The sequence below is a fragment of the Triticum dicoccoides genome, chromosome 5A, assembly GCF_002162155.2.
Source record: "Triticum dicoccoides isolate Atlit2015 ecotype Zavitan chromosome 5A, WEW_v2.0, whole genome shotgun sequence".
NCBI classification, from domain to species: Eukaryota; Viridiplantae; Streptophyta; class Magnoliopsida; order Poales; family Poaceae; genus Triticum; species Triticum dicoccoides.
The window spans coordinates 164,561,925-164,577,078 of NC_041388.1; the positions used below are offsets into that span (position 1 = coordinate 164,561,925).

The 15,154-nt window shown below is 43.0% G+C and overlaps 1 protein-coding gene and 1 pseudogene across 1 annotated transcript; one reads left to right on the forward strand and one right to left on the reverse strand.

Moving 5' to 3' along the window:
- Positions 1-277: 277 nt before the first annotated feature.
- On the reverse strand, positions 278-3,675 carry LOC119300645 (eukaryotic translation initiation factor 5A-4-like). The gene is made up of 8 exons (XM_037577547.1): positions 3,566-3,675; positions 3,283-3,440; positions 1,595-1,717; positions 1,459-1,515; positions 1,295-1,369; positions 822-919; positions 581-587; positions 278-496 (listed from the first exon to the last, which is right to left on the reverse strand). Exons 2-8 carry the CDS (start codon positions 3,406-3,408, stop codon positions 278-280), a joined length of 705 nt encoding a protein of 234 aa, XP_037433444.1. The 5' UTR covers positions 3,409-3,440; positions 3,566-3,675.
- Positions 3,676-4,068: 393 nt separating this feature from the next.
- Positions 4,069-9,604, forward strand: LOC119297118 (annotated as a pseudogene).
- Positions 9,605-15,154: the final 5,550 nt, after the last annotated feature.

Sequence of the window (15,154 nt, forward strand, 5' to 3'; positions counted from 1 at the left end):
CCTCTTGGTGGCCACGCCGTCGACCTCCCCCACCGCTAGCCTACCTAGACGCAGATGGGGCCTAGATCTAGGCCAAGCGGGCGTCGATAAATCGCACCGCTGCGCCACCCCGCCGCCAACGACAACGCCGCTGCCTAGCAGATCACCCGCTACAACAACAAAGAACCCCGCCGCCGCGCCGGACTGCCGCGAGGGACAAAAGGGGGAAGACCCTGTCACCCACGGGTGTGACACAGTCGCGCGCGAGAGAGAGTTCACTCTCTAATTTCACAATCTTTTACATTTCATCATGTGAACCGTAGGAGGCTAAAACACCTTGCGTGAGGATGCCGTACAAGACCACTCTGACAATGACAGAAAGCAACTTTGTTCCGAGAGTAATGAAGTAATAATCAAACCACCGAAGCTTCCATTCGCCATGACAAAAATTGGCAACAAAACTCATCTGCCCGCTGTCTTTCTGGGCAGTAGTATCTCCAGCTGTCAAAAGTTGCACCTGCAAATGCAACACTAGTAGTAAAAACACAACACGGCGGGGTGTTGCTCAATTTATAGCATCCTGAAAAGACGTACTGATTACCTCCACACTGCAACACCAGCAACACCAATAGTCAAGAGGGGTCAATAAAACCCCGGGGCGACGTTTTAGGATACAATCACCCATGAATTTAGGACTACAAATCAACCAAACACTGACAACTTAGTTCTGCAAAAAGGTAAAATTCCTCAATGGCTGTGACACCCAAATCCATCTTAACCGGCAGACACAAATGAACGACACTTGAGAAAATAGTGCATCCCATGGCTAACGGGCTGATTACTTGGGGCCGATGTCCTTGAGCGCATTAATCTGCTCCTCTCCCATGGCGGACATGACAGACACCACCAGGTCCTTCCCTTCAGCAAACCCATCCTTGATCTGCACCAATGGACAAATTCAATATCAGAGCTCGTGGGGTATGGAAGACATAGTTCACGTGTACGAGTCGCTCTAAACAGCACATGTAAAAAATTAGCTATAACAGTGGTAGGTGCACCGGCTTTTTATTCATAGGAGCAGTTTCAAGTTTCAACACACTAAATCTAATAGAGAATATTAGGTCCACTGGCTACTGCACAAAGCAAATACGGACAGGGAATTCCCAGACCAAATTAACAAGAAAAGGAGATACTCTAGTGTACTGAATACTGCATATCTTGTTAATTAATGAACACCTTTAATTAAATATAAATAAGACATCTCAAATCTATTCACTTCCAAGAAATATGCACGGATAACATGGTTCATACAAACCTGGCCAAGGAGGGTTTCATCAGTTGGGAGCTTGAGGTCATCTTTGGTGTTACCATTATCAGTCAGCAGACTCACCTGAAACAAATGTTAATTTCTCCAGTTAAACACTCGTTTCAACAAAAGATGAAAAATATAAGAGATATTAATGAAAGAATCCAACTTACAAATCCATCCTCAGATATATCAATGAGCTGGTATTCTGTGCGATTCACATGAGGAACCTGTAGAGATATAACATGTTCATGTTTTAGTATCAATAGAAGCCACTTGAACAGGAAAAAGTTCAAGAAATGTGCTGACATCACAGTTGTGAGAAGATGGCACAATATCTTCAAGTTTCTTGCCGGTGAAGATGTCAATAGCAACAAAGTGGCACTTGGCATGACCATGCTTCCCGGTTTTAGATGTTGAAACCTCCACAACCTGCACATTTGTTTCAAAGGCATGTCATTGGAAATACATTAGCCAGAACAACAAAATAGCAAGCAGAGTGAGAATTAACAGATAAATAAGATTTTAATCCTAATAATAAATATATAAAGACATTAATATCCACAACTGAAGGAATTTATTGACATTTAAAGTGAAAACTACAGATCTGGAATGCATAAAGAACCACGGCTAAACAGGATCAATGCATCATTGCTAGCACCGGTGAACTGATTATCCAGTGATACTGCTGGAGGCAGCAAGAAGCAAATGCAAATGCAAAAAAAATGGTATAAAACATGCAAAAAAAAAGTAACCCAACCCAGGCTTCACATATTTGGTCATATTTTGGCCACCACTGAAATGCATATTTGTTTTCAGTTCAGCCAAACAACTTCTCTTTTCAATTTGAATAAAATCCAATCAAGTTTTGAAAAAAAATCGACATAAGTCGAATATTTCAGTACCCACTGAAATCACCAATATTCAGAAATTTTAGTGAAGATGATAACCCTGAACCAGTTAACCCTCGGCTATGTAACTCGTGCAGTAAAAAGTATAAAGATGTAAGAAAGTTTGCAATCATGACATCGAACAAATAAAATAATACATGGCAGTATGCAGCATTAAGACATAAATTTGCAGATAAGTTAACAACCTTGCTAGGTCAACAACTGGTACAGCCAACTAAAGTTCATGGACCACTATGCACACACAGCATGGTCAATCAAAGATTATTTACAATATCCAGATAATTAACAATGCTAGTATGATATCAGTGTTACAAAGTCAAAATCCATCAATGCTTAATGTAAAAAAACCTAAAGCAAACAACTGACATGGAGAGCAAATCAAATCAGTCTAGACCTATTATTCACACCAAACCAACACGCAACAAATCAAAGACTTGCATAATCTTATTGAGAATACAGACTTTTTATTCATGAAATTAATTAATTATATTGCAATCAAATGTTACGAGTCAGTAACCAATCTCTATAATAGCAGATTAGCAATTCAAACAATAGGAATCTGACAGCGTAGTTTCAAATTAAGAAAGATCATTACTGGACTGGGATTTTTCTTTTTGTTAGAAAAGAATAAATAATTCTTATCTAACTGCCTAAGTAAAGTTAATCAGGCGGTAGATCTACACCAGCCTATACTGCTAATCTGACGACACATTGGCACAGACATGAACTGGAAATTTCAAATGATGCATATGGCATTCCAAATTTATTTAGAAAAGAAAAGTGCATGGCCAACGTACAATTTACTTGTCCTACAATGTAGACATTTCACAGAACATCCAGTATCACCGATGATAAGCACAGCAGAGCATCCAAGAACCAAATATACCACACGATCGTGATGCATATTCACACGTTCCAATCCATCCATGACCATCCAGCTCGTAGGAAAATAAAGAGATTGCACGTATACATGCAATGGCAATCTGAGACGCCAGGACGAACACACGGATCTAACAGGACTACAGCGATAGCGTCGGGATCTAAGCCCAAGACATCAAGCAAGTGGGAGGCGGACGTTTTAGATACCTTGCAGGGGCGGTTCTTGATGACGATGTAGCCGTTCTTGCGAATGGTGCCGGCCTGCTGCGGGTAGGTCTTGGAAGCGCCGGCGTCTGCCTTCGACTCGAACTGGTGCTCTTCGCTGTCCGACATCTCCTCTCCTCGGATCAGGACCCAAAAATTCTCTACAAATTCCAAGAAATTCAGTCACGAGCAACGAAGGAATGAGTTGCCGCACAAGAGAATAAGAAAAAGGAACTTTGATCTGAGCGGACGGATCTCGAGGTAGGCAAGGACTAGGGTTTGGGACCTCGTGAGGAGTTCGCGGGCGCGACGGTTGGGCGGCGGCTGCGACGGCGAGGGCACAAGGATAGGCAGCGAACTGGATATATTGGTTTTCGGGATCTTATGCACAATAGCCCTGCGAGTATCAGAGAATTAAAGCTTGAATTTTGGGCTTTACATGGTGCAATTTTTATTACTGCTTACAATTACTTCATCCGTGCCGTAATACAGAATGTTGGACACGTCTAGTGGGCGGCCGGCTGCCCATTAGTGCAACCGAGCGGCCGGCTGAAAAGGAAAACCCCTGTCCCCGCGAAACAGAAAAGGAAGGTCACCTACCCAACCGATTGACTGGCCACCAAAACAGACCAATCGAACGGCCATCAACAGAAACCGTTCCATGTGGCCAGTTGTCCCCATCTCGCACCCACGCCCCGCTCGTCCCCACGCCTCAGCCCCTCCCACGTTGCCTTCTTCTTCTTCTCCACGCCAGGAGCAGATCCAACAGAATCGCCCCCAGCCCTTCTTCCTCCTCCTACACAGCCGTCATGGGAGCCCCAAAGTAGAAGGAGCTGCTTCAAAAAAGAAGATCTAAGGGCAGGGTGGTCGGAGCCATACCAGGCAGTAAGATCAAATAGGTAAGCCCCCTCTGCCCCTCTTCACTTCCCCCTTTCTTCTACTGCATAGGCATATGTAAACCCCCTTCTCCATAGATCTAGGACAAATCCATGGAGAAGTTGCTTCAAAAAAGAGGTGAATCTGGCACATCACACCAACCTACTTGATGTTACCGCTGGATGTGTTAAACAAGCCAAAAACTACTTGATGCATGCCAAACAAGTTTCTACCACCTGGATGTGTTAAACAAACCAACTAAAAATAAGTTCTCTGGCCAATTAAAACATGATTAAAGCCAACTCAACAAAGCATTGTAGCCAAAAACTAAACATGCATTCTATCAACTTGTAGTTATTGTTTGCAAAATGAACAAAAATTGACTGCCTAATAGATATGTGCAACGAAAAATTCATAAATGTGCAATTGAACATGCATCCCAGCCAACTGAACCTATATTCTGCCAACTCTGCATGCATACTAGCCAAAACTAAAACATGCATTGTACACAACGTGTTTTCTGGCCAACTAAAAAACATGTATCCTGGCCAATTAAACATGTGTCCTGGCCAACTAAACATGTATATTTGGCAATAGATGTTTGTGAGTGAACACTTTAGAAAAACTGTAGTATATGTGCAAATAAAAAATATGTTTTCTGGCCAACTAAACATGCATGTTGGCCAAAAATTGAGAAAATGTATCCTGGCCAACCGAGACATCTATTCTAACCAACTGAATGCATTAACTGTCCAACTGAACATGCATGTTGGCCAAAAACTGAAATAAATGCAACCTGGCCAGCTGAGACATCTATTCTAGCCAACTAAAAACATTGAATGTCCAACTGAAATATGTATGCTGGCCAAATGGAAAAATGCATGCTGGCAATTGAAACGTCTATTCTAGCGAAAATCAGAAATCTATAGTGCAACAGCAAAAACACAAGAACTTTTGTCCATGGCTAATGAAGCCACAAACCATATTAACATATTCACACATATAATCTTGTCCCACACATATATTCTGGTTCAAATATACCAGAACTAGAAACATAAACGGCGATGAAAAACATATAACTATAATCTGTCCTCCAATTCTTCTTTCTTCTTTCACCTGGATTTTCCTTCTCAAATGTAACATCCAATTATGTGCAGAAAAATCTGAAAATAGCTCCTTGCAAAACGGAAACCTACAGATCATTGCAACAAAACAAAAAGAAAAAAGTCAGAAAACTCTGTAGTAAAAAGAAGTCATGCTCTTGCCAGCTATTTACTGCAAACTGTGCAACTAATATAACAACTATGTGCAAACAAAAAAATTCATAACTGTTATAATAAAGATTATGCTACAGTGATGTTGCTTTTGGAACTAAGAATATCACAAAATGGTGTGCAACTGCCTATTTACTAAGTTTTTAGGTTGTTTGAAATACTCTTTTCTGTCGTTACCAACTGATGACATCAATTTCTTCTTTTATATATGTGCAGGGAGTGTGTGGCAGCATCCAAAAAAAGGAAAAAAGATGCTTGATCTCAATGAGTTGCCCCCTGATCTCAATGAGCTTCCTCATGATATGGATCAACAGCAACCCAGCATACAACAAGGAAATTGGACAGAAAATGGTCGATCTGTTTACTACACGCAGGCAAGTCGTGATGGTAACCCTACGAGCCATGACAATATGGTAGGCCAGTCATTAGCCCATGGTGCCCATGTAGTGGTGTCTTTGCAGTTAGAGAGCCATACTCTTGATGACACGGAAACCGAGGCAAATGTTTCTGGTCCAACCAGGACTGAGCTAGGAGCTGGGGCTGTTGACAGAGCTGTGCAAGGAGAAGAAGGAGAGGATGAGGCTGGTTCTCAACCTATGGAACCCTATGTTGGCATGAGGTTTGACAACCTTCAAATTGCTAAGGATCACTACAACAGCTATGCACTACGGATAGGTTTCTCTATCAAGATGAACACCTCTAGGCGGGCACCCCGCACCAATGAATTGATAAAACAACAGTTTTGCTGCAACAAGTTTAAGAAGCCCAAAGCTGATGATGGAGGAGCTGAGGCTCCTCCTGTCCTGGACGCTATTCCAGATCCAAAATCTGTTGACAGTGATGAGGAGATGGAAGAAGAACCTCCAATATTTGCTGAAGAGGAGGCTGGTACTAGTAAGAAGAAGAAGAAGAAGCGCAAATGCGAGACAATAAAGCAGACTGAATGCAAGGCGAAAATGTTGGTGAAGCTGATAGATGGGCGATGGGAGATGACACACTTTGTTCCTGACCACAATCATCCGCTCGTGAACAAACCTTCATTGTCCAAATATTTGAGATCCCACCAAGGCATCTCACCTGATGAAAAGGAGTTTCTGCGCATCTTGTATAACTGCAACTTGACTACAGGTGTGGTGTTTTTCTATATCCCTTAAAGAATTAAGTTTCCCTCTAGGCAGTCCAGTATGCAACTGTTATGATACTACTGTGCAACTGAAATGGCTTAACTGTGCAACTGTTATCCAACTTCCCATGCTGTTTGTATATCACTTTTGGTGCTTGTTGTGCAACTACATTGTCTTTATTGTGCAACTACACAATGTCCTATTTTTAAAAAGGTGCAGCTAGGTGTCCATTTCCTGCGATTATCTTCTGTGCCAACACATGTCCTATTACTGTGCAGCTGGATGTGCACATTCGTGCAACTAAAAAAAGGATATACTATTTGTTTTTGTATTATGCAGGACGAATGATGCATGTAATGGCAGAGTTCTATGGATTTGAGATGATGGTGTCGTTCGGACCAAAGGCAATAACAAATCTTTGTACAAGTTTCCATAGAGATGACACAAAGGAGGGTGATCTGATTGAGACAATTGCACACTTCAAGGATATACAAAAAACCGATCCAGACCTTCTTCTATAAGGTGAAATATGATGAAGAGGACAGAGTTGTCAACATATTTTGGGTGGACGGCTTAGCTCGAAAAGCTTATGCGGAGGCGTACCACGACTGCATATCGTTTGACACCACCTACATGACCAACATGTACAATATGTCGTTCGCGCCCTTCATAGGAATAAACCGACATGGCCAATCTTTCATGCTGGGTTGCGCGTTTGTGAGGCAGGAGTTGGCATCGAGCTTCGATTGGGTCTTTGGAGCATTCCTAGAGGCTATGGATGGCAAACCTCTTGACAACTTCATCACTGATCAGGATGGTGCGATGAGGCAGTCAATACAAAGCATCATTCCAACCACCGTGCACCGCTGTTGTCGATGGCACATCATGAAAAAGGCTCAGGAAAAAGTTGGTTGGCTGCTGTGCCGGAATCCAGGACTCTCTGATGATTTCAACAAGTGTGTTGACTTCAGCTTCACTATAGACGAGTTTGAGCAGAATTGGGCTGGGTTAATGATGAAGTACGAGGCTATGACACACACGCACTTTGAGAAGTTGTACGAATACATGTCAACTTGGGTGTCGTGCTACTTCAAACACAAGTTCTTCCCCTTCCTCTAGTCTACACAGCGTAGTGAGGGGTTCAACACCGTCTTAAAAAGATATGTGAACCCACACAACTCAATGCTGAACTTTGTCAAGCAATATGAAAAAATCCAGAATCACATCCTTGTCAAGGAAGGCTGCAATGATTACAAGACAGAACACCTTGAGATTGAGTTGTGGTCCAACTTCCCAATAGAGAAGCAAGCTTACAAAACCTATACCAGGGACCTTTACCGCAAGTTTAGAGAAGAGTTTGAGCTGATTGGACGTTATAATACATTCCAAGTTGGTGCTGATATATTTGAGCTCAGACCGAACCAGAAATTTGTTGCCAAATATGGTTCTCGAAACTACTTGGTGCAGGCAAGGGTGGAGGAGGGTTCCTATTTGTGTGAGTGCTGTAAAATGGACAAGGACGGCATCCTCTATTGCCACATCCTCAAGGTGTTCACCCATATTGGAGTTAATGTCATACCGAAAAGGTACCTGCTAAGACGATGGACACCTACTGCTGTACCTAGTGCGCCAGGGACTGGTTATGAGCAACCGGATAAAATGCCTCCTCAATCAAAGAAGCAGATAAGGGAGAGGAACATGATATATGATTTTTAGAAACTAGCAAAGTTTGCGAGTGGTTCTGATCCAGCACAAGCTATTGTATACAAGCATATGTGTACAGCACGTACCGAGATCGGCCACCCGAACAAGTCCAGGAAAAAGAAAAAACCGACTGCTGCCACGGGGCCATCAGATGATGGCAACCCTCGAGGACCTCCTCCACCTCCAGGCAGCAATTAGGGGGCTCATCATCCAGGTAATTACCTGCCACAACTCCTGATCTAACTAGGTGTGTAACTTTAGTTGCACACATCATTGTGCCCAGTTGCACACACCATGGTAGCCAGTTGGACAGAACAGGCTGCCTAGTTGCGCATGCTGTGTTAGTTCAAGCTTCAAGATAACACAACTAACTTATTTTTCCTGTTCTGGATATAGGTGATGTCAACCCTCAAGGACCTCCTCCCCCTCCTGGCTGTACACGGCATCCTCCGCCACCTCCTCCCCCGCGTGCTCCTCCCAATGGCCCTACATGCAGCACTCAGGGGGCTCATCATCCAGGTAATTACCTGCCCCCAACTCCCCATCGAACTAGGTCTGTAACTCCAGTTGCACACATCATGGTGCTCAGTTGCACCGAACATGCTATCTAGTTGCGCACGCTGTGTTAGTTCGAGCATCCAAAGATAAACACAACTAATTTGTTTGTCTTGTTCTGCCTATAGGTGATGCCAACCCTCAAAGACCTCCTCTCTCGCCAGGCCCAACTAGCACTGCCCTGCGTGCTATTCCCAATGGACCTACAAGCAGGACTCAGGGGGCTCATCACCCAGGTAAGTACCTTCACCGACTCCAAACAAAAACTAGGGTGTGTGACTTTAGTTGCACATATCATAGTGCCCAGTTGAACAGAACATGCTGCCTAGTTGCGTGCTCTGTGTTAGTTTGAGGATCAAGCTAAAAATCTAACTTGTTTTTCATGTTCTTCCCATAGGCGATTAAAATCCAAGTACCATGACGGGCCGTGCTACTACAGGTGTTTTTTTCAACTTAACTTGCACACGGCAACCAGTTAGTTGCACAAAAATGTGTTGTGTGGTTGCACAGAACATCAATGCTGGTTGCACAATAACAAAAATACTAAACTTTTTATATGATTATTACACAGGTGATCGTGACGGTCCTATTGCCCCGTTGGAGGCTGCATCCCTTGCACAAGCTTCTGATGATTTTGTGCCCAGGGATCCTCCAAGGTCTACTACAAAGGGTAGGGCAAAGAGTCGGTGGTACAAATCGGCGCTGGAGCTACACCCAAAGAAGAAAAACAAATGCAGCCATTGCCAATCTACATAGCACACTGCTGGTGTGTGTCCACTCAGGCTCCTGTGATTCTGTTTCCTCATTTGTAATTTTGGAACATAAAAGGAAAAGAATGATGTTTTTTTAGCAATGTTGGGACCAAGTGGACACATTCAGCATCTATGATTCCTCTTTATCTAATTTATGTTCCTTGAATTAGTTCATGCACTGTGTAAAAAAAGTTGTTATTTGTGCCTTTGTTGGCAACTGGTTAAATATTTAGTTGTTGAACAATTGTATGTCCAGTGCTCCTATTGTATCAACAAAAGTGATGATATTGAGTTGCAAACGAAATTACTAGTAGTGTGCAACTACAAAATCTGCTTAAAAAATTGTGCAAACCAGCAACTTCCTCCATGGAGCAGAAAAAAAGAAAAATAGTACTGACCTACTCCTTGTCATATCTCAGCAATTTCCTCCATGGGGCGGTGTTGTGCACGCTGGTGACCCAATCATATGCCAGCTTCTTCCTGATGTTGAGTACTTCCTTGGGGTCGTAGTTGGGCAGTTGGCTACCATTCCACTCGGTGGCGTTAAGCAGTGCGAACAACCCACACTCATTACTGCGATGGGCAAAAAAATTTGTCACATAAAATTAAAACCAATAAAGATAATGCACTCTGTGCAACTGCTTATGTCCTACTGTGCAACTGCTTCTGTTCTACTATGCAACTGCTTATGTCCTACTGTGCAACTGCTTGTGTTCTACTGTGCAACTGATTATGTGCCACTGTGCAACTGCTTACGTACCAGTGTGCAACTACTTATGCGCCACTCTGCAACTGGCTAGATAATCCATTAGAAACTCATAAAAATGATAAAACAGATTGCATACTAGTACTGTGTCTTAAAAATACTAAAGATTGCACATGTAGAAAAATTAAAAACTACAAAATGATGGTATATGATTGAGAAGGAATGCCATGATTATTGTCTTACTTGCCGAGCTGTTTCGGTACGTCAATGTCAATAATCTGGAAGTGCTCGATGCTGAACTTTGGGTAATGCTTCCTCCATAGCTGGCGTACTGCCCCCGTGATGGTAGAGGCGGTGGTCATCAGCACAATGTTGTTCAGCGTCCTGCTTGAGTCAAGAACTTCGAAGCGTCCGTCCCTCAAATTGACATTGAAGACCCAATAATGCCTCCCTCCCTCCTTATCGGTTACATCAGTGCACTCGAGCACTGGCAGCATGACCTGCAACCGTGAATGATTTCAGACACAAAATATAGGCTGTAGCTAAGAAAAAACAGTACAAGACTTGGTCAAGTTAAAAACAGGTTGCAACAAGTATCTGCCAACTAACAGATGTGTCATGTGCAACTGAACATGCTGTGGGTGCCAACTAAAAAAAGATTGATCATGTGGGCACAACACTCACCAAGTCTTTCTTGTCGAGACAGTTTTTGTAATCAAACTTCTTGTTTATCTCATTCACATTGTGGATCCCTTGCTGTAAATTTATCTGCAGAGATTATAAAACATGGCTCAAAACTCCTTAGTAGGTGAAAGGCCTCCCTCAAATGGTCAACAAAAAAAGTGCTACAGAACAAAGATGAGGGTAAAAGAAGGTTTTGGAAAAACTTACAGAAAACCTCAGTGGCATAACAACCTTCTTTGACCCTTCTGGTAAGTTATCCATGATGTGTAAGATTCCAGTCTCAATAACAATTTTTGACAACCATTGAACCGGCTTCATCGAATCAACTAACTCCTTTAAAGAAATGTAGAAAGCACCATACCTGATTATCTCAGGGCTGATTTTTTTGAAAGCAATAAAAAGACAAGTTAGCTCGAAGGGTCACAGCAGCAAAAAAAAATGTGCATGAAATTGAAAACAGAACAGTGTGCAACTAAAAGCCCTGTTCTGTGCAACATGCTATGCTTTATGTGCAACTAAGTGGCTGGTCCTGTGCAACTAAAAAAGATATGTATGTAGGCTGTCAGGAGTTAGTTTACTTGGTAGCTTCATCATTTGCTCCTTTGTGATGCCTGACCCAATACAAGAGGGCAGCGTAAATCTTGTTCACTGCCTTATTGGAGCTGAAAGTCTTCTTCTTGTTGTAGTCAATGAATGGAGACCTCTGAGATGCTGCGGGCCTTATTACCCTCCTCTGTCTTCGTGCAATAGGTGGTCCCGAGGAACTTCTCGTGCCAGCTTCTGGTTCTGCGCTTATCGGGGTGTGGCAAATTCTCTGGCGAACCAACATCTAGCTCTTGAGCTATTGCCTTGCCAGCATCAGCAGCAGCACATCCTTCATTCACAGCTGCTGGGTCCAACTCACACTCATCAATGCAAATCACACCGGCTTCCGTTGTTTCTGCTGCTGGAGCAGATGCTGGAGCATCACCATCTATGCTGAGGTCAAAAGATGGTGCATCGCAGAACCCATCACCATGATAAGACTTTGATCTTCGTAAGGGTTCAAGGACCAGGGCATCTCCTTGCGGCACAAACATGGGTGCATCGTTCACTGACTTGGTTCGCAATAGTGTTGTAGTTGGCGGCCTTGGAGGCTTGCACCTACTTATAATGTTGAACACCTCCTCTTGTGTTAATGGTTGCTGAAAGTCAGCTCTTGGTGATGCAGGCTTGCTTGGCTGCTTTGTGCTAGCTCTTGGGGACGGCACTTTGATAGTTGGATCACCTCCTTTTGTGTTTGGCATTGAAGCATCTCTATGAGTAGGCACCTTGGGGCTTGAAGTTGCAGTGGTGCCTTCCTGACCAGCTGTGGTGGTTTTGACTGTGACCATACTGCTAACTGACACATCAGTTGGCACACTGGTATCTGTAGTTGGCATCTTTCCAATCTGAGTTGGCAGCAACCTAGCAGAACTTGACACCCCTGCATCAATGGCTGCGGCTCGCAGTTCTCTCTTGTCTCTGAACCCCAAACCTTTTGTGGCCTGTTCCCCCTTTGTGCCCGTGGCAAACTTGACAATCTTCTGCGTAGGTGATTTTGGTGGGACTATTGAAAGGGGAGTATTCCCCTTGATCTATTGAACTTCTGTGACATTGGTTGGCTCTCTGCTCACTACAGTTGGCATATCAGTTTGAACCACAGCTTCCTTGACCATATTTACTTCAGCATCTGCACTCACCATCCTTTCCTTGGTTTGAGGCAACTGCAGATTTTTCTTCATTAAAACTGCTTTACGCTTTTGGACCACGTGAGGGTTTGCCATGGATGCTGCCTTGCTCTTGCTGGAGCTTAGGTCTGGGAGCTGCTTTAAATATTCCTTGTATTTTTCCTTTGAATGAACCCAGTCAAGACCCTTTCCTGCTTCCTCCATGTCAATTTGATTCTTTTCAGCATCACTTGATAAGAACAGGCTCTTGTCAATGGCAAAATTGATCTTCTCACACATATTTTTGTCGCTGAAATCTAGCACATGAAAGGTGGTTGGCAAAGCTGGCTTCAAGTTGCAGAGCTTGAACATATCAATGCTGCCCTGAGACTCTGCTTCGTCATTTTTCTTTGACTTCGGCAAATCCTTGTCTTTCCAGCAAGTTTTGTCAATCAACATCTGTAGTGTGCTCCTGCTACTCAATGAATTGCTGCTGCTGGCAGGGGTGGCAGAAGTGCTAGTCCTCCTGAATGTGTTGCCACGTGTACCACCAGAACCAGGGGCGTTGTCATCATCATCGTCATCGCTGCTGTCGCTGCCTCCGTTGGATCTCCCTTTATCATCACCATAACCATCCTCGTCTTCTTCATCATCGTCTTCTTCCCTCTCACTTCCATCAGCTGCTGCGCCTTTGTCTTCTCCCCTCTCACTGCCATCAACTGCTGCCCCTTTGTCCCCATCCTCCTCTTTGGCCTCACCTTCTTCTTCCTCCTCCTTTGCCTCACTATCTTCTTCCTTGTCCTCCTCCCCTCCTTTGGCCTCTTCTTGTTTATCCTCCTCCTCTTCCTCTTCGTCCTCCTCCTCCTCTGCATCTTCTTCATTGTTATCCTCATCCTTGTCCTCCTCATCTGATTCATCCACATATGTGTCCTCGTCGTCGTCAGCATCTATCGCTGCTTCCATTTCCTCATCTTCTTCTGACTCATCCTCAACAAACTCTTCTTCGTTTTGTAGAGTTGACCTCCATCTCTTTCTTTTTGGAGCACGGTGTGACGCCCCAATTTGCATTGATGGCTGTTGTACGTAAGGATCAATATCTGGTTCCTCGTCATCGATCTTGGCAACTGCTTCAATGAAGGTGCCAACCTGTTCAGTTACAGCCTTGCACAGCTCATTGACCACTTTCGCAATCTTTGCCTTTTTCTGCATCAACACAAAAAGATTCAGTACTGATTTAGTTAGAAAAAAATAAAAAGTAAAAATGTCTGTAACTGACCATGATGTGATAAGCAAAAATGACTAATACACACTTTCTGGCCAACTAAAAACATGATTCTAGCCAACTACACATGCACTGTGGCACAAACTAAAAAACATGCATTCTGCCAAAAGTTGATGATAATGGTTGTAAATGAACACTTTGACTGTCCAAAAGAACATGTGCAACTACAGAAGCTTATATGTGCAACTGAACATACATCACAGCTAACTGAATTCTGTATTCTCGCAACTACAAAAGTTATACATGTCCAACTGAACATACATCCCAGCCAATAGAAAAATATTGGTGAGTGGTATAAGTTTCTGTATGCAAAACACTAACCTGCGGATTGTAGGTTATTGGTAACTTGGATGCCACGAATGCTTCAACTTGCAAAATTCCACCAAACAGTGGTGTCTGCTCCGTGCCTCTATACTCCTCTTTAAGCTGATGTGAAAAAAAGAGAAACAGAAAATAACAATGTTATCAAAATAGATTTGTGTGTTGAACGAAACCACACATTACAACCTGTGCAACTACAACAAGATACTGGGGTAGACAAATTCAACTATACATATATGCAACTGAACAAAGACACAAAAACTGTGCAACCCACATGGCACTTTAAAAAAAGTTTCTACGAACTGATGCAACACATCTGTGCAACAAGATTAGTAAAACTGTGCAACTTAAAAAGGATGGTGTGCCAATTTAAAATGAACATGTGTGCAGATTGCCAAACTTAAAGCTACAAGCTGTGCAACTACATGCATTGTTGTGCCAATTGATGACAGTTTTCTGTGCAATTTCCAAAAAAGTGACTAGACATCAAAAGAACATAAAAGGAAGACACTGTTGGAAAAAAACAAAAAAGAACTCACTTGTAATTTGCCGAACACACCAGGAGAGATAGTGTCCTCCTTAATCACCTTGGCAATTAGAGTACTTTCCCATGCATTCGATCGTATCGTGCAGTTGCTTACTGGGATGTCATGTACGAGGGCATCAAGGTATAGTATCTGCACCAGACCCAAACAAAAGAAAAAGCCAAGTTCAGTTATTGTTATGAGTATTTCAGCAAACTATAACTGCACAGAAAGAACAAGAACAGATGGAAAAAGTGGTCGTTTTCACTAACCATCAAGTGATACAAGCAACAACAGACAGTTTGCTTCTCCTGGTCCATGTTCCGGAAAGCTTCGTTAATGTGTTCTGCTACAAAGAGGCAGATGTTTGTGTTCTTTAGCATTT